The sequence below is a fragment of the Schistocerca piceifrons genome, chromosome 6, assembly GCF_021461385.2.
Source record: "Schistocerca piceifrons isolate TAMUIC-IGC-003096 chromosome 6, iqSchPice1.1, whole genome shotgun sequence".
Classification (NCBI taxonomy): domain Eukaryota; kingdom Metazoa; phylum Arthropoda; class Insecta; order Orthoptera; family Acrididae; genus Schistocerca; species Schistocerca piceifrons.
The window spans coordinates 11,244,437-11,264,911 of NC_060143.1; the positions used below are offsets into that span (position 1 = coordinate 11,244,437).

At 37.8% G+C, this 20,475-nt stretch overlaps 1 protein-coding gene and 1 non-coding gene across 2 annotated transcripts; one reads left to right on the forward strand and one right to left on the reverse strand.

Moving 5' to 3' along the window:
* Positions 1–695: 695 nt before the first annotated feature.
* LOC124802801 lies at positions 696–19,749 on the reverse strand. The gene is made up of 5 exons (XM_047263804.1): positions 19,718–19,749; positions 17,755–17,927; positions 12,831–12,976; positions 3,695–3,841; positions 696–815 (listed from the first exon to the last, which is right to left on the reverse strand). Exons 1-5 carry the CDS (start codon positions 19,747–19,749, stop codon positions 696–698), a joined length of 618 nt encoding a protein of 205 aa, XP_047119760.1.
* On the forward strand, positions 17,492–17,566 carry Trnat-ugu. The gene has a single exon. It is a non-coding gene; the product is annotated as a tRNA-Thr (tRNA).
* Positions 19,750–20,475: the final 726 nt, after the last annotated feature.

Genomic DNA, 20,475 nt, shown 5'->3' on the forward strand with positions numbered 1-20,475 from the left:
AACAGGGGTCAGTCAGGGAGATGGATTCTCCCTTTTGCTCTTTAACCGTATTCTTGGTAAGGTGATCTGGGAATGACGATGAGAAACGAAAGCAATGTGTGGCCTACAACTGGGGTGCAGGAAAAAATGAATCAGGATCAATTGACTGTAGATGGTATTCTGATATTGTTGAAATCATTAAAATAGGTGAATAACTAAACCATGCAACTACAGAAATACATAGCTAAAGCAGGCCTACAAAAGTCTGTTGAGAAGGCACAGTATATGACAAACAGCAAAGCTGTCCTAGATGGATGACAACAGGAGGAAGGAACACTCAGAAGGCAGTGAGATTCAAATACCTAGGAAAACAGATGCAATGGTCTGTCAGAAAAAGAAGCATGAGTAAACAGAATGAAATAAGCTTACTAACTATGAACATCTAATATAAGAAGAATATCTTGATCAGTGCAAAACTGAGACATCACTAGATATTGATATATCCTGAAACTTTAAGCACAGCAGAAAGTCTGAACTTAGTATGAACAGAAGCACTTTAGAGACTTGAACTTGTTGTTGTTGTTGCTGCATCTGGAGGATGCTCAACATTGCGGTCATCAGTGCCCATATGCTAACTGTGTGAGAGGAATGGGGCACACAAAACCAGGTAGCCTAAAATACAACATATGACTGCATACACTCTCTTGCACTCTTTTTTACATGAACACACACAACTCTTCTAAATGGTACAATGGAGCAAATGAATCAAGGCAGGCCATTACAAACAATGATATCTGATCTGGACAGCCACTAAGAGGCAAGTTCAGGAAAGAAGACTGGTGGAGCATAAAAATAGTAACTGGATGAGCCAGTTGTTCTCTAACATACTAAAAGCATCAGCCTAAGAGCTTAAGCAGAAGTGAAGACAAAACACAGAACTGTAAAACACAAGCCACAATCAATTCATTATCACCTAGAATTAAGGGCAAGATCTGTCAGTAAACCAGCTTGAACACTCTCATCATTATATAAAATACAGTCAGTTAAAATGTGGTGAACCATAATCAGCACACCACATGCATCACAAACACAAACAGGTGGATCTTCATGACTGAGGAGGAACCCATGGGTCAGGGGGCTGTGTCCTGTTCGAAGTCAAGTTAAACAGACTTCATCAATTCTAACTGGCCGAAAAGAGGTGTGCCATGGCCCCAAAATCCTTTATTGATCATAACTTATTTTCCTTCACACTCAGTCACTCCTCCTCCCAAAAACACATGACAGGCCTTATCAGTAATGACAGTACAGCATGCAGAGGGACAGGGCAGTCCGTTACATTGGGAAGGGTACATGCCTCCTTGGCCGTGGTATCGGCCAACTCATTCCCACAGATACCCAAATGTTCTGGTAACCAGCACAATGAGATCTCCTTTCTTTGTTTGTGCAAATGCTGGATAACATCATGGATGTTCTGGACAGTTCTAGCTGCTGGGTATGTATACTAGATTGTCTGCAGTGCACTAAGCGAGTCAGAGCTGAGGAATTTGGATCCATGTTCACGTTTCATTTGAACCACAGCTTAAAAAATTGCATAAAGTTCGGTGTGACAGATAGTAAATGCACAAGGTAGAGGGAACCTAAAGATAGGGGCAAGAAAAATGACAAAACAACTGACAGCATCCCCCTCTTTAGTCCCATCTCTGTGTACTATATTAGAGACCCGATACTCATTTAAAATGGTAATAATTTTATTCTTAAAAACAAAGTCTGGAGTGAGCAATTTGTTGTGCTCTGTCAAGTCTAAAATTATTCTAGGTTTCAATAACAACCAGGGTGGAGTTTTGCACCGAGCCTCCCTCTGTATGTATGGTGGAGACATTCCCAGATTGAATTAAAGCTGCTTTGCTCATATACTGAACAGTTTCACTCCTCATGGACAAGTGCAATAGAGTCATTCTAAGGATTCAAAGATATTAATTGCTGCAAGGAAAGTCAGAAAAGTCAGGAACTTGAGTGCCTGTTTAGCCACAAGGAAGTGCCGCTGAGCAGCTAATGGTGACTCCCCTGCCTCTGCACATAAGCTCAGCATAGGGCTTGTCCTATAGGCCCCAGTGGAAAATCTGATGCCCTTGTGGGGTACAGAGTCCAGTTTCTTTAAATATGTTGGTCATGATGGGCCATAGACTGTAGAACCATAATGAAGAGGTAATCACAGAAAACCCTTGTAGAACAGCAGCAACCAGAATCTATCTGCACCCCATTTCTTCCCATTCAAGCACTTCATGAAATTCAGTGCTTTAAGGGCTCATGTTTTGAGCTCCTTGAGATGTGGCAACCAAGTAAGTTTGCTATCAAATAACAGACTTAAAAATCACATTTTTTCCTTAAAATGTAAAACCATATCCCACAGCCTTAGTTCCGGAGGTGTAAAAAGAGAACCATTGTGGTTAAAATCAATACATACTGTTTTCTCTGAGCAGAAATTAAAACCTGTCTGAGCAGACCATTCTTCCAGCCACTTAAGTGTCATCTGTAGCTGACGAGGGCTAGAAGTGGGACAGAAAATAGAAAAATCATCCGCAAACCATGAGCACTGCACGGGATCCCTCTCTGCAGATGATATGCTATTGTTCGCAACTATGAACAAAGTCATGCTTAAAATGCTCCCCTGTGGGACACCATGAACTTGAGGAAATCGATTAGAAAGAGTATTCCTGACTCTGAACCAGAAATAACGTTCAGTAAGAAACAGATTCTCATACAGCAGTAGTGGAAGCTGAGCAATTAATGGACTTCAGAAACTCATGCCATGATTGCTTCTTGCTCTCCTTCACTATCTGTCAGGCTTTGGCTCTTGCTAACTGAAAGGCTCGAAGGTTCTCTGCTGTCGGACCATGCATGAATCTGCAGAGTGCTGTCTGCCTGTCCTGTATAGTGCCACTACACTGACCGTTCCACCAAGGGACAGTTTGCCTTCTGTGGCAGCCTGATGATTTAGGTATGGATGCATCAGTGACAGCATAGATTACATTGAACTTTTAGAACAAAGAATTCTCAGGAGGATAACAGAACTTCAAAGAACAGGAGATGATCAATATTGAAAGTGGATGAAACAAGAACTGTATACCAAGATAGAGACAGTCTTGGACATCATTAGGAAAAGGAAGAGTGTGTTCTTTGGACCCATGCTTAAAATGGACCATGGGATGTTGACACATCAAATAATACAGTTTATTGTGACAAGAAAATCAAAGTACACTAAACCCAAGAGGTGCAGAGGGATCTGGAAGAAATGGGAATACAGAAATCAGTTATTTACAATTGGATGATTCTCAAATAAAAGATTCTGGCTTTTACAGGTATTCAGGATAGAAGTAGACACAGTGCAAAATCATAAAAAGACAGAAGAGCAAAGAAGGTTGCAAAACGTGAGAATGGAAGAATACTGGACAAGGTTAAAGACCAGAAGAAATGAAGTGACCTAAATAACATGATATTCAAATGACCAAAACAAAAAGAAGAAAAATATTACAACAGTTATCACTGAAGTTCAATTGAGGCTGCAGTATTGTCACCGCACAAATGTATGGAATTGCACATTAAAATCACTTTCCAAAAGTAGTGTACCAATGTAGTTTCAATTCTGCATTTTTAAGAAGTCTTTCTTGCAGATTCTATTGTTAAATTATTGTTGTTATTCTATACCTGTTCTCACCTTGAAATCTCCATCAACAATTTGTTGCAGATGTGATATGGCATCATCATACCGCCCTGATAAGTAATGTCCAACAGATAAATAGTATCTGTAAGCAGTGGAAGTCCCATGCAGTAAGAGCTCTTGTGACAAGGCCAGTTCTGAAAACTGTAATATTGTTTTGCTTACACAGTGTTTGTAGTAGGTTGATACATGGTTACATACACTGATATATTTTTCATTCTAAATCAATATGAAATGCGAGCTAGTTTTATAATTGGTTTACCTGTGTTAGTTAATGGTAGTAACCTGTGGGGGACTAAGCATAAGAACTTGAATACAGTGAGCTTAAATTAATGCAGATAGAATTTAAAATCTTTGATATCTGTGCAGTGAATCTCTGATTCAAAATCCAATTCTCAATAAACTGAAGGAGAAAGTGGTAACTTTCTTTGATAAAAGCAGAAAAAATGACATTTAGTTTTTCATCCAACAATCCTGTTGCCTGTTTCTTTATCCTTTCTGATAGTTTCAGTTGTATACAAAATCAAATTTTGTAAGAGAAATTATGGCTTTGTGGTATCAATGTCCTTTGAGTCCCTAATGAAAAGCAATGCACAGACAGACCTGCCTGTATTTTTATCAGGCAGTGAAATGGAAATCAAGGCTATAAACTGCATCAGCAGGGTGCAGTGTTCTGCATTTAAAGCTAGCACTGGTAGATGTCATGACCAAAACAGCTGCAATGGACAGACTCCTTGATAGAGATTCCAAATAAGGACATGAATACAGGTAAGTTCAGTCAGTCAGTATACGTGTATGAAGCTTTCATTGATGTGCAATAGTTGCGTATTGTTGTGAACTGCATTTTGTTCATGGACTTTTGAGTTGGATATGATTTGTATTGTTGATACTCTGCTTATAATGGTTTTGAGTTTTGTCTATGGATAGTGTGTACTATTTGACACTTAAAACCACACTTGCGCTAATTTTGACTATTAGCATAGTACTCATTGTTCCCAGTATATCAGACAGTGTTTGTGAATTCACAGTCTTAAATATCACTTTGCAGGACTCACCATTTGTGTGCCTAAAGAAAGATTGTATTTGTATCTTGTGAGATACTAAAAATTCCACTCCCAAAAAATTAATCAAATCTGACCTCCAGAAGGGAAAAGCAAAGATCACTTTGAAAATATGCAACAAAAATAAAAAATACACTCTTACTAGAAAAATATTGAATATGTCATTCCATATTATTTGCTATTTTTTTCTATTCTAATACTGATTTTCACCTCTGCTGCAAAATCACAGATGCTTAAAGAGTCAGTTCACAATGATGAGCCATTGAACATATTTGACATTTGTGGAATTAACATCAGATGTGAACATGAACCCATTGTTTTCCAAGCTTATTAGACTATTTAGATTGTTTGAATAAGAGACATGAATAATGAGTTAAGTGAAAGGGGCCAAAATAAAAAAAAAGTGTTAACCCAAAAAACATATGGTACATAGATGCCAATACTAATAAGCTCAAAAGCAGGCTAAATGCCACAACCATCTATAGTGGTGCATATAAGGCTCAGCAGATGACATGAGAGGTATGTCTTGGACTTGGTAAATTTCTGAGTCTAAAGTGGGCTACTAAGACTTTTCACTGCAGTTCTCACTGACACAGTATATGTATCACATGTTGCAGGATATTACTTTAGTACTACAATATTTTTTAAATTTCTTTTGGACTTTGTTTCAAGATATTCCTTAACATTGTACTGTACAGTTCATTATGAATTCTAATGGTAATCTTCTAAGTGAAATCTGTTGATTAAGACTTCAATTTATGGTTTTCAGTTTTAGTTTTTACATTGTCTTTCAAAAGTGGAAATCAACAGTAACACAAGTAAAAAAGAAAAAAAAAATGAAGAATCAACTTTGGATGTAAAGAATCACAGTTGAAATGAAGGTAAAATTTATGTAAACAATAAAAATGTGTTAGTAGAAGGAAAAACAGAGGCTAAAGAAGAGGTATGCATAAAACATTTATTTTTAATATTGAATGTTACTATCTCATATATGACTAGTTTTCGGAATTTTTTCAAAGGAACGACCTACTACTCATTCCTTACTCTGCTTGATGGCAGAATCTATGTCTTGCTTTGTTTCAATTAAGCTACATGTGAACTATGGCGTGTTTGGGTCTCACTTAAACAAAGAAGATTCTTCTCCACAACTTCTATGCCCTTAAAAAAAGGGGGAGGAGGGGTATCATGGTCAGTTTGATGAGGCAAAGGACAGCAGACAGGAAACTAAAGTTTGTTATTTGTTGGGAGATGGGACGGTCAGTAAGAACATTTTTATGCATGTTCTTTTCAATAATTAATGATCTGGTGTCACCCAAAAAAGGAGTTAATATAGTGTTCACAGGATAATAGGACCTAAAACAGTAAGGGGCTACCACTTATATAAGGTCTGTTCAAAATAATCTGGAACATTTATAATTTTGCGACAATGGTATGTTGGGGCGAAATGTCGTTGACATCCCTGCACACACATGTGTTTAATGTGTAAGTGCTGGAAGTTTCATTGTGGTATGTCTGTTAGTTATTGTTTAGTACTGTACTGAGTAGAACATTGTGTTGCACAATTTGCGAATTTCGAGATGGCAGAGTTAGAGGAGCAAAGCGTCTGCATTAAATTTTGAGTGTCTGCATTCAATTTTGCATGAAACTCAGGACAACCTTTACAATCACACACCAAATGATGCAGGAAGCCTATGATGATGAGTTAAGTCATACTCAATTTTATGAATGGTTCACATGGTTTAAAAATGGCAAGACGGAAGTTAAAGATGACCCTCTTTCAGGACGCTGTTCAACGCCTACCGATGATGTTCATGTCAGGAACATCAACAAAATTGTGCATGCCAATTGAAGGGTGGCAGTCCAAGAGATTGCAGGTGAACATAACGTTTCAGTTAGATTATGTCATGCAGTCCTGACACAGCATTTTGGAATGCATCGTGTTACTGCCAGTTTGTCCCATTGCTCATGAGTCAAGATCAGAAAGATCTTCACCTGTGAAATCACTGTGCTGTCTCATCCTCCATATTCTCATGACCTGACCCCTCTGGACTTTTTTTTGTTTCCAAAGTTGAAAATCCCATTGAGAGGATGAAGATTTACAAAGACAGATAAGATGAAAGAAAATTCGCAGATGGTGCTTCGCGTGGTCCAGCAAGAGGTGTACTAAGACTACTTCTGGAAGTGGAAACGGCAGTGGGAGTGGTGCATCAATTGTGGAGGAGAGTATTTCAAAGGAGACCATGCACAATAAGTAAAAGGTGAGTGTAGAAAAATTTTGTGGACAAAGTTCCAGAGCTTTTTGAATAGACCCCATATATTCAAGGACTTGGTTTTACCATTGCAACCATAAAAATACAGCTTGTCAGTTGAGTAGAAGAGTTATCTGCAACTGATACTGCCATATTATAATGAAGGTAATAGAGCATTCTTAGAAGAATTAATGAATTAAAACTACTTTGAGTTCTTTACAAGTAAAATTAAGGCTTCAAAATAATTAGTCATATGATAATGTACTTGTGCAATGTTGTTATTAAAAAGTACCAGAGAAGCTCGAGATTTATTATTCATTGGCATTTACTTTGCTTTTTCTAGTAAGAGTATGGCACTTTGCACACTCTACATTTATCTGAAAAAATACTACTTTTTAGTCTCAAGAAGAAGGTTAGTCAAAAAATTAGCAATATTAATATGATTAATACCCTACATAATAAAAAAAAGAATGGTTCAGGTTTTTTATTTAAAGATTTTTGACAAAATGAATAAAATCAAATAACTCAGAATAGAATTTTTGGCACTCAGCTTGTTATTAATGTCTGGTCTTCATTTTTGCTTACATACTCTTGACAGTGCTTTACTATTCACATGGCATACTATCTTTCTCAGTGGTTTCCATGCCATAGTTACACTGGTACTTTTTTTTATCTTGCTGTTTGGAGGTGGCGCAGAGATTAGCACACTGGACTCACATTTGGGAGGATGACAATTCAAACCCACGTCCGACCATCCTGATTTAGGTTTCCCATGATTTCCTTAAGTCACTTCAGGCAAATGCCGGGATGGTTCCTTTGAAAGGGCACAGTCAATTTCCTTTCATCCTTAATCAAATGGTACCAATGACCTCACTGTTTGGTCCCCTCCCCCAAATCAACCAACCTACTTTGCTGCTTGAACATAACCAGAATCATGCTAAATGCACAATTTTCATAGATCAAAGTACCAACACAGGTAGTTCTATTTTGGCACAATTACTATTACATGTTTTGCATTAAAATGGCTCTGAGCACTATGGGACTTAACATCTATGGTCATCAGTCCCCTTTGCATTAAAAATATCAATAACTTGAAAGAACCTTTGTAACTATGCAAATGGAAACTCTGCAGTTTTTGAGAGGGTTTCAATGACTATGTTAAGTTACTTACGTAAATAAAAAACTGACACATATTAAGTAACAAAGATTGTAAATATCTTATTTTATACCATTCTGACTGAAATTTTGTTCATGTTGTGTACTCTGTTCATGTGAGCTTTGTTTTCTGTTAACTGAGGTAAGTCTGTAATCATGGAAATGGGATACCATTGATAGCACATCTTTCTTTTGAAACTAGATATTTATACGCAAATGGTTAAAAACTTTGTTCATCAAAATGGCAATTAAATCAAAAATAAGGAAAGGCAAACTTTCAACTGTAGTTGACTGATGCATGCCATATTAAAAAATATGGCAGAACAGAGAAATTACTAGCTTCTAAGCAAGCATTCTTTTTCTAGATAAAGTAAACCCTCTTACACATGTGATGTCCTGAGGTTAGTTAGGTTTAAGTAGTTTTACGTTCTAGGAGACTGATGACCTCAGATGTTAAGTCCCATAGTGCTCAGAGCCATTTGAACCATTTTCTCTTACACATGTAACCATATTATACTTCCACATGCACCCACTCATAGCTACAGGTGATTGGTGGCCTTTCCTTATTTTTTACTTTTATTTCCACCCTGAAATCTCTGTTATTCTAATACAAACTGCAAATAAAACAATTGTTTTTTCTTTAGAGAAATTTTAACAGAAATCAAACTAAGAGGACAGTTGTTGATGATATCCCTATGCAGATAACAGGTAGTGTGCCAATGATGTATGCAGGGCAGTTATAGCTCAGTAAAATTTATTGAACCATGACAGACAGAGGCCTATCGTATACTGAGCATGACTCAGAACACACTGCAGTCTTTGGTCAAGTCTCAGATATTCCACTTACAATTCATAAGTGACGTATATTGCAGAGGGTGTGCCCACGCAGTAATTAATATATTATTGGCATGAAAGAAGATGCATGTACTATTATAGGGTGTGGCATCAAACATCTTTGAGAAATCACAGGAGTGAGACAAGTCTACAGTTAGAAATTAATTGCTTATGTTACATATTTTATATACATGCACTAATACTGTATGTCTCAGTCTTTTATGAAACATCCTTGGAGTAATTGACCAGTCATAGACCTGAAGATGGAACCTACTGAGTCAGCTTAAATTCTTTTGTAGAGACATCTTTTTAACAAGATGAATGATTATTTTCAGTATCTTACTGGTAGGTTTTAAATTGTAGCACATTTCCAGGGGCAGATGTGGACTCTGACCACAATCTATTGGTTATGAACTGTAGATTAAAACTGAAGAAGTTGCAAAAAGGTGAGAATTTAAGGAGATGGGACCTGGATAAACTGACTAAACCAGAGGTTGTACAGAGTTTCAGGAACAGCATAAGGGAACAATTGACAGGAATGGGGGAAAGATGTACAGTAGAAGACGAATGGGTAGCTCTGAGGGATGAAGTAGTGAAGGCAGCAGTGGATCAAGTAGGTAAAAAGACGAGGGCTAGTAGAAATCCATGGGTAACAGAAGAAATATTGAATTTAATTGATGAAAGGAGAAAATATAAAAATGCAGTAAACGAAGCAGGCAAAAAGGAATACAAACATCTAAAAAATGAGATCGACAGGAAGTGCAAAATGGCTAAGCAGGCATGGCTAGAGGACAAATGTAAGGATGTTGAGGCTTATCTCACTAGGGGTAAGATAGATACTGCCTACAGGAAAATTAAAGAGACCCTTGGAGAGAAGAGAACCACTTGTATGAATGTCAAGGGCTCAGTTGGAAACCCAGTTCTAAGCAAAGAAGGGAAAGCAGAAAGGTGGAAGGAGTATATAGAGGGTCTATACAAGGGTGATGTACTTGAGGACAATATTATGGAAATGGAAGAGGATGTAGATGAGGATGAAATGGGAGATACGATACTGCGTGAGAAGTTTGACAGAGCACTGAAAGACCTGAGTCGAAACAAGGCCCCGGGAGTAGACAACATTCCATTAGAACTACTGACGGCCTTGGGAGAGCCAGTCCTGACAAAACTCTACCATCTGGTGAGCAAGATGTATGAGACAGGTTAAATACCCTCAGACTTCAAGAAGAATATAATAATTCAAATCCCAAAGAAAGCAGGAGTTGACAGATGTGAAAATTACCGAACTATCACTTTAATAAGTCACAGCTGCAAAATACTAACGCGAATTATTTACAGACAAATGGGAAAACTGGTAGAAGCCGACCTTGGGGAAGATCAGTTTGGATTCCGTAGAAATGTTGGAACACGTGAGGCAATACTGAGCTTACGACTTATCTTAAAAGAAAGATTAAGGAAAGGCAAACCTACATTTCTAGCATTTGTAGACTTAGAGAAAGCTTTTGACAATGTTGACTGGAATACTCTATTTCAAATTCTAAAGGTGGCAGGGGTAAAATACAGGGAGCGAAAGGCTATTTACAATTTGTACAGAAACCAGATGGCAGTTATAAGAGTCTAGGGGCATGAAAGGGAAGCAGTGGTTGGGAAGGGAGTGAGACAGGGTTGTAGCCTCTCCCTGATGTTATTCAATCTGTATATTGAGCAAGCAGTAAAGGAAACAAAAGAAAAGTTCAGAGTAGGCATTAAAATCCATGGAGAAGAAATAAAAACTTTGAGGTTTGCCGATGACATTGTAATTCTGTCAGAGACACCAAAGGACTTGGAAGAGCAGTTGAACGGAATGGACAGTGTCTTGAAAGGAGGATATAAGATGAACATCAACAATAGAAAAACAAGGATAATGGAATGTAGTCTAATTAAGTCGGGTGATGCTGAGGGAATTAGATTAGGAAATGAGACACTTAAAGTGGTAAAGGAGTTTTGCTATTTGCGGAGCAAAATAACTGATGATGGTCGAACAAGAGAGGATATAAAATGTAGACTGGCAATGACAAGGAAAGTGTTTCTGAAGAAGAGAAATTTGTTAACATCGAGTACAGATATAAGTGTCAGGAAGTCGTTTCTGAAAGTATTTGTATGGAGTGTAGCCATGTATGGAATTGAAACATGGACAATAAATAGTTTGGACAAGAAGAGAATAGAAGCTTTTGAAATGTGGTGCTACAGAAGAATGTTGAAGATTAGTGGGTAGATCACGTAACTAATGAGGAGGTATTGAATAGGATTGGGAAGAAGAGAAGTTTGTGGCACAACTTGACTAGAAGAAGGGATCGGTTGATAGGACATGTCCTGAGGCATCAAGGGATCACAAATTTAGCATTGGAGGGCAGCGTGGAGGGTAAAAACAGTAGAGGGAGACCAAGAGATTAATACACTAAGCAGATTCAGAAGGATGTAGGTTGCAGTAGGTACTGGGAGATGAAGGAGCTTGCACAGGATAGATTAGCATGGAGAGCTGCATCAAACCAGTCTCAGGACTGAAGACCACAACAACAACAACAATAACATCTTACTGATTTCTGCCTCTATTGCCTGACTGCTCCCTTGAAACAGGCAGTAGTTAGTAGTGTCTGCAGCATCTGCTTTAGTAAATCAAATGCATCCTATAAACTATCCTTGTCTATCCTTATGCCTTCTCTTTTACCCATCTTCTTGCTATATGACTGAAAGCTCAAGGTGCAAAACCTGTCAGAACATACCATTTCAGTCTTGTTGTGAGTGTATTATACTCCATTGCAGAAAGCACTACTTTTGGCAACCCCTGCATAGCTTCCTTTGTGGAAAAAATCACCAGGTATCTGATCTCTTCCATAAATAGGCAATGATAAACAGAGACACTGGGCATGCTTGACCGTCCAATTTCAGATCACAATAATTAGCACAAGATTGCAGCTTCAGTGAGTGTTGTAATTTGTGTATCTAGATCATTCCCTTCTCCCTCCATCCAACAGCAGAATGTACGTCTTCCCAACACTTTTTTTTTTATCCTACTATATTCATATCTTCAACCTGGTACAAATCCCCCTATTATTCTTGGATACCTCTCATACTGCATTGTCTCTACATTGCTCCACACTGATTTACTTGATTTACTAGCCATCTTCCCCACTCCCACATACCTTTCTTATGCACATGCGCATCTGGAGCTGATTGCATGTACAGTAGACAACTCTGTTCATGAATTCCTGTCCCTTTCTCCCTGTCCCTCCCACTTCCTGCCGATCATATCTCCTCACTAGAATCCTCACATCTTGCTTACTCTGCCCATCCATTACACCCACCCCCAAGACAAATACCCCAACTGAATCATTATGTTGGGAGAAAGAATGACTCTGTGTGTGTGTGTGTGTGTGTGTGTGTGTGTGTGTGTGTGTGTGTCGTGTGTGTTTGTGTGTGCGTGCACACATCTGTACATGGCCTGAAGGAGGATACAATATACATAGCTGAGTAAAGAGATCTTGTGTAGATGCCTATTTGCAGGCCAGTGTTGCCTTTATATGGTAGTTAGTTGTCTGTTATTTATATTATTGCCCAATTCAAAAAGTTTGTCCTCATTTATCAAGGGGGTGTAGACTCATGCATATTATTATATGATGGTTACAGCAGATATTGTTTATATCTTCAGCACTCAAAAATAAATTTGACATTTTAGGTTGGCAGACAACTTGATCTGCTCAAACTTTATACTATTACATATCTCTACCACTGATTCAGCAAACCAGAATTCGTCTATATTTATTAGAATGAAATGTTTCAGATAACAGTATGTTTCACCTGATATGCATGAAGTTGCAGCAGAAGTTTTGCAGTTAACAGGAACACTGATTCATCCTTCATTGCTGTTGGTGACCATGCCAAAGGCTCACTTGACATACATAGGTAATTCAGCTCCTCTCTATACTGGGTCATAAGTTTCTTTGCTATATATAATAAAAAACACAAAGCAGTTGTAGTTGATGTACAACTACAGCAAAAGAAGATTTCATTTTTTAAACAATTTTCTAATTTTGATGTCACTATAACCTGATACTACATTTTCTTCCTGTAAGTACTGAGTAACAATTTTGTACTTCTATACATCCTTAAAAATGAATATTCTTGTCAACATCTATGTGTGTTTAAGATTCCAGAGAGATGTTATGATAACAAAAGTAGCATGAAAATTTTATAACCAACATAATATTTTTGGGTTTTCACAGCTTTGGCATTATGTAAGTAAGATATTTTTTCTCGAAACTTTCTGATTGTGGTATTTAATGCACATATACAAAGGACACAACTTTGTGGAAGATATTAAGGGAAGATGAGTAATTTTCAAGAGCTCAATGATAATGTAAGGATAACTATTTTCTGGTAACTGGACTAAAACTTGCAACCATAGTTGAGAGTAGAAGCAAACCAATCAGAAAGCAAATTCTATTGAAATATCAAACTTTGGGGAAAAAATTGAGCATCCAGTTCTTCTTATTCCATTTCTGTGCTTGGAATCATATTCAGTACAAATTGGATAACAGAAAGGTGTTGCAAATAAGGACCAGGAGGAAGAGATGACAATTTTCTTTAAAGGAATTTTAGATGAAGATTGTGAAGGCACAGTGCACATGAATCTTTGTGTTATTAGCATGAAAGAAGAAACGAGAATTGTGATGCTACAATTTCGAGAGAAAGAGAATGACATGAAGCCACAGGATGTGAATAATGCTGCTGGAAAGATTCAAGTGAAACTAAGTAGCTAACAGCGCTTGCCAAGCATCACAAGGAAAAGTTGAGAGAAACATTTTGGTGCCACCAAGATGTATTTTCATTCCAGGCAGGACAAATGAAAGGATGTATTTGCAAGCTAAAAATACAACATCATGCAGCATTTCAAATAATATCTTACTCTGTTGCATGAATCAAGAAGCCTGCTACTGACTAAGAGATTCAGAGAATATTAGATATGTGTATCATTAAGCAATCATAGAGTAAGGAATGAATCAAAATTAAACTGTCAGAATAGTTCAAAATGGCTCTGAGCACTATGGGACTTAACTTCTGAGGTCATCAGTCCCCTAGAACTTAGAACTACTTAAACCTAACTAACCTAAGGACATCACACACATCCATGCCTGAGGCAGGATTCGAACCTGCGACCGTAGCGGGCGTGATTCCAGACTGAAACGCTTAGAACCGCTCGGCCACACTGGCCGACTGTCAGAATAGTATTAGATTCTATTAGATGCTAATCAGCAGAATCATTATTTCACAAATGGATCAACCTGAGAATTCTGAGAAACTATCACAATGATTTAATGGTGTCAAAACATCTGAGCAGTTTAGACCTCACAAAAAATACACTATATTTCTACATAATGGTAAGACACACCAATATAAAGAACTGCATTTGGTTTGAATGTGTCATCTGCTGCCTTTATGAGAGCATCTGATCAGGTAAAAGGGCCAGAACTACCTACGTCCATTACTACCTGTGTTTATGGTATTTTAATTGGTTCAGCATCATAGGAGGAACATTTTGACAGTTAATATCATCTCATAAGTGCATTTAAGAGAGCTGGACTCACCATAAACTTGCTGAAGGTGGCGTCTGGAAGGGAGCAAATAATATTTCTAGGACGTGTGATTATTGGAAAAGGGACTTAACCTGAAGACCATTGAGAACTTACACTGGATGTTACCATTGCTTCCTTGCTGGACACACCCTTTTGTCACATTATATTTTGAAATTAGTAAAGAGAGATGCAGTATGACCTGGGGAGAGGAGAAGCAGAAAGCTTTTGAAGATATTCATTTCGAATTGCTAGCAGCACACATTCTGACCCACTTGAATTTGGCTCAACATTTTACACAGGCTCAGATGGTATTGAGGATGGGATAGGTTTCCCTCTATTTCAAGTGTACGAGGTCAATAGTATGTGGGCACTACATGACTGCCATCACCAGCAAGACATTAACTTTGTGGGAAACAAAGCATGTCATTACTGAGAGAGAAGAATTGACCATTGTTTGAGCTTTTAGTAAGTTTTGATTCTATCTGATACATCACTGTGCACACAGACCACTATTATTTTTAATGAAATGTAAACCGAAACACAATCAGCTGACAAGATAGACACTTGCTCTTTAAAAATATTCTTCCTTCTCATCTTGTCTGGTAAGTCTCCTCTCACCCAGGCTTCTGGGCATCTTTGTCAAACTCTCCCCATTTCCTACACTTCACTAGTCCTTTTCTTTCATCCTTCTTCTTTCCCTTTCAACTCTTCAGCCAGAGGAAGGAGCTACTGGTTCCAAAAGTTTGCAGAATTCAGTATATTTATATGTGTCGCCACTTGGTGAGTAGATTTTTTTCTTTCTCTATCCAATTACATTATAAAGTTATAAATAACTTACATATACAATAAATAGACAATAATGGTCACAGACTGAAGAAAAATATATGTATAAAACTCTTTGTGATCCAGATTAACGGTGATCTAAAACTGAGGTAGCACAATAAGTTCAGTTTTGGATACTGCTAGCTGTACATCTCATGAGTTAACATGTACACAAAAATGCTAGCTCCTTTTTATATATGAAATTATATTCTTGTATCATCATCATCAACACTTTATCTTTCATATGTTGGTGACCCATCACAAAATCCTGTTAACAGTCTGTCTCCATTTTCCCTGGTCTTCTGCATCTCAAAGTAGGTGGCCCAGTGGTTTGTTTGTCTTATCCTTTATCTGGTCTATCCACCATCTCAGAGGTCTTCCCTGCAATCTTTTCCCTTCAGCGTTGCCTTGGATGATCACCTTTTCCAAGGTATCATCCTATCGTCGAATTATGTGATCGAAGAACTACAGGAATTGCTGGAAACTTATACTGGACAACTTCTTCTCCATCCTGAGTTCTTGAAGGACTGATTTGCTGTCTGTTTGTCCATCCCTACTATTTGCTGCAACCTCCTACACGTTCACATCTCAAAAGCATCAATTCTTTTGTAGTTCCCTTCAGTGCCACAAAGAAAAACTGAAAACATCAGGGATTTCAGCACTCTCAGCTTAGTATGCCTGGTTAGGGCTCAGTCTTTTCACATCACTGTCAGCTTTGATGTACCTTCCATACTCAGTACAATCCTATGTCATATTTCCTGTGTAGAACCACCCTCTCTCTGAACCACTGAGCCCACCCCTGAGCCCAAGGGGTAGGCAAAGTGATCTACTTCTTCCTATGCTGATATTCTGATAGTTCATCAATAGCTTGTAGTGACTCACTTGTGTGATCTTAGACTTTTTATTATTAATTGACTTTTTATTATTAATTGACAATCCACATTTCTTGCTTTCTCTCTTAATTCTATCCAGTAGTTCCTTCATTTCCACTTGCAGCTCCACACAGTGTGGTGTCATTAGCAAATCTTAAATTACTGATGCTTCATTCTCCAATTTTGATCCTACCAGTCCTGCCCTTAAGGCATTTTCTCATAACGTATTCTCCATAGATGTTAAATAGAACCAGTGATAGAATGCATCCCTGCCTAACTCCTTTAAATGTTTAAAAGGACTTGAAATAATTTTATCTAACCTGGTTGTTGCCTTACTATCAGAGTAGAGATTTCTGATAAGCATAATAAGATGATCAGGAACACCCATTTCTGTTAGTATGCCCCACAGTTCTTTTCATTGGGCACAGTCAAAAGCCTTGCTACAGTCCAAGAAAAAAAGGAACTAATGTAGTATTGAATCCCCCAAAATTTTCAGTGATCTGTCTGACATTGAGAATCTGCTCTTGTGTACCTTTATTACATACAAACCCAACTTGCTCTGGTGGTATTTCTTTATTCTGGGATAGCAAACTAAAATTGGCGAAGCATTTACTCTGGAAAAAGAACAACAAAAGTTTATTGAAAGTAAATAACTACACTTCTTGGACAATCATCATCAAAGCTCAGGCAACTCTTGTACTCATTTACACATTTATTCCTGAATGGTGGATGTGGCTAATAAAAAATCAGTTTACACAAATGCAAAATGATTCACAAAAGTAGTTTTACATACATTTTATTTCCTTGTTTAGCATTCAGTGTGGGGTAACAGTGCGAGAGTATTCAGTAAATTATCTGATTATCTAAATTTGTTAACTGGAAAATACTGATAGTAGCATAATAAGTTACAAATAGCTACTCATGTCCGAAAGTACAGACACCATATCCAATAAGTATATAGTTCTGGCAATTATGGATATGGATATGTTTGAAAGAAAAGACACCATATCCATACAAGTATTTAGTTCTGGCAATACTGGCTATGACCTTCCTCTTCTGTGGGGATGCACACATATTACCTGAACTCTTACGGGACTTGGTAAGAATGTCTTCCATGAGTAGTGAATGTGTTGGGTAGGGACAGTGCAGGAGGCGTGCACGAGATAGTCCCAGCAATCGCACTGTCCTCTGTGCCCTCGGTGGCTCAGATGGATAGAGCATCTGCCATGTAAGCAGGAGATCCTGGGTTCGAGTCCCAGTCGGAGCACACATTTTCACATATATCAATGCCCATCTGTTCTTTTGGACATGTCCAAAAGAACAGACACCATATCCGTATAATTATATAATTACTGGTGAGGTGAAAATACTGTTCGCTTTCATTTTCTTAAATTTACATGTATTTAATTTACTTTTCTACTTTGAGATTAGAAATGTCACTTAAGCATCACTCACCTTTCCTTAGGGCAATATCAGCACCTTCATTCTTTTCAATGCTTACATAGAACAAGTGCAATATTATCCATGCTTCCATAATACGAGGGTGGAAATAAATGGCAGCCCCAAAGAATAGCTCTGCCTCCTGCCGATCACCATTTGTTGAATGAAATATACCATACAGTAATAATCTGTAGCCAGAATAAGAAGAGCATACTCTGTTTTCCTTGGTTAAATACATAAATTATTTGGAATGCATACATTTACATAACAAGGACATCAAAGGTGAGCCAAGAAGACTTCAGAATGAATCATTCTGCGTAGAATGTCACAGCTGAGAGACTTCCTGACATATTATAATTAAATGATACACCCAAATCCTTACATTACATGGGCAATAGTCTTATTGACTGAGCTATCTAAGCATACTTCACCTTTTGACCTTCAATTCTGCCAGTACTTCTCTGTCACTCTCCAAACCCTACAAAAGATCTCTTGCATATCCTAGAAGAGCAGGGAGTGTAGATCCAGCACGCTATGCAAAAGAGAATTTGAAGAGTTTTGAAAGTAGAAGGGAGGTGCTAACACAACTGAATCTTTATAGTTGGGTGGTGAGTAGCTCAGGCAGTAAAAAAAATTGACCACAAAAGACAAAGGTCTGGTTTTGAATGTATTCTAGCACAGAGTTTTAACCTGTCGGGAAATTCCAAGAAGAAGTCTTTTCTTATATTTACTGCAATTACCGTATTTATCTGATTATGAGATGATCCTGAGGATATGATGATTCCTTTTTCTTGAAGAGTTGAACTGACCTTTTTTTTTTACATATTATTCTTTCTATTCTTTTCTTCTCAACACATCTGGTAAGTAACCCCTGAAATGGGTTATGGGCAACTTTTCCCAACTCTTGTAGTGCCTCGAGAATTTTGGGGTAAATTCTAGAGACCCTCGTATTTCCACTGTCGCGAACATGCGTTATTTTAGAGATGAGTGTGGTAAAGTAGAATTGTGTCCACTGCACCACAATTATGTGTGTGCAGGACGGACATGTATCGGAGGGATGATTGGCATAGGCAGGTAGTGGCCGAGCCCGCCTAAGAAGTTACACGTCCAGCTTAAGGAATAAATGCGTTGTACTCCATGCGACATCAAACATTATTGTGTGAACATTTGAATGTTGTTGAAAGAAGAGAAGAGACAGTTACTTATTCATCCTTTCTCTTACTTCCGTAAGATTTGGGCTGTTGTCTTGTTAAACTTGGAGAGATTTGTAGACTGTATTTATGGACAAATGAATGTGATAGTTTCAGACAGACTGGAAGGTGTCGAGGTTATGAAAAATGTTTTAGTTGAATGAAAACTGTTATGTGTGATGAAAATACAGCGAGATTGAGTTCAAAGTATTATCAAGTGTATGGAGTTATTTTAAAATATAGAAAATTCCTCCAAAGTAGCATCTTATCTTCAGAGAAGAAGTTGTGCAGGACAATGCAGCTGCCTATCATGTAAAGAAGATCGGCGAAGCAACTCCAAGTAAGTTCGATAGCCAAGGGGGAGTGTGAGTCTTGCACACCAGTACCACACTGCCATCCTTAATCACCAGAAACCACCAGACTCTACTCATGTCCTAAACCTCACCAGTCCTTTTCCTTTGCACCTCTTCCTTCCTCTTCAAACCTTCTGCCAGGAGGAGGATCCACCGGCTGCGAAAGCTTGCAAATTTGTCTACCTTTGTATGTGTGTTCTCCTGCTGCTGCTTGGTGAGTAGAATTTCTTTATCTATCCCATTACATTAAACTATTTCGCTGATATTAAGTATGTGCTTAAAAAGTTAACATTATATCTATTCTGAATTCAAGCCATTTATTGACTATCCAGATTTTGGTAATACAAGGAGAAATAAAATAAACAGAATGGAAATGACTTACATTAACTTTTATCTTCACTTCTCTTTTTGCCTAACATCTAAGTCATCACTAACATCACCACCATCATCATCACTGGTATTGTCATCTTAATTTGTAATCCTAATGCCACATCTTTCTTCCTGGCACTCCTCTCATATTATGTCATGTTCTAAACCATCCATGTCATTGGAAATGCAGTACATTTTGAATAACTTCACTGCAGGATTACTTCAAATTCAGCAGTTAAGGACTCATTGGCTAGCATGGATACTCCCCCCTTCTCCATCCTTCTCTCCCTGGAGTGAGGGAATAGTCTCCTTGAAGAAGTAACTGACTGTAAAAATAATATAATGCAGGACTTCATGGCTGGTAATTGTGTTATTGCTGATATTTGTTTTATGGGCATAGGACCATTGTCCAAGGCATAATTCTCCGCCAAGTGTTTTGTAACGCCAGAAATGCATATCCTCCTATTTCCATCTATTGTACTATAATTTTTTTTCTTGTTTGTTACCTCAATATATGACATTTCTGTGTCTTTATATATTGTAATTGTTTTAATATATATATATATATATATATATATATATATATATATATATATATATATATATATATATATGCATTTATGTCGATGTCTAATTGGTTTGTTTTGTAAATATTATTTGTATTTTACGCTGGGTCTTTCCTAGGGAAAACTATGCTATCGAACGAATACATCGATAGGTCATGTGAAGAACTTAAGTGTGTAGGATCTTTGGTAGTGAACTCTGCTGCGTGGAGTGCGGGCAGAGGGAGTCTGGCTGGAGTAGTGCAGTGGAGCAGGTGTGTT

Bases quoted from the DNA above. Each gene is read 5' to 3' on its own strand.
- LOC124802801 (XM_047263804.1), bottom strand. From the start codon at position 19,749: ATGACAATACCAGTGATGATGATGGTGGTGAT. The intron at 12,977-17,754 runs GTGAGTGATGCT...TATTATATATAG, and splicing joins TGATATTGCCCTAAGGAAAG to CAAAGAAACTTATGACCCAG. The intron at 816-3,694 runs GTGAGAACAGGT...ATGCTCCACCAG, and splicing joins TTGTTGATGGAGATTTCAAG to TCTTCTTTCCTGAACTTGCC.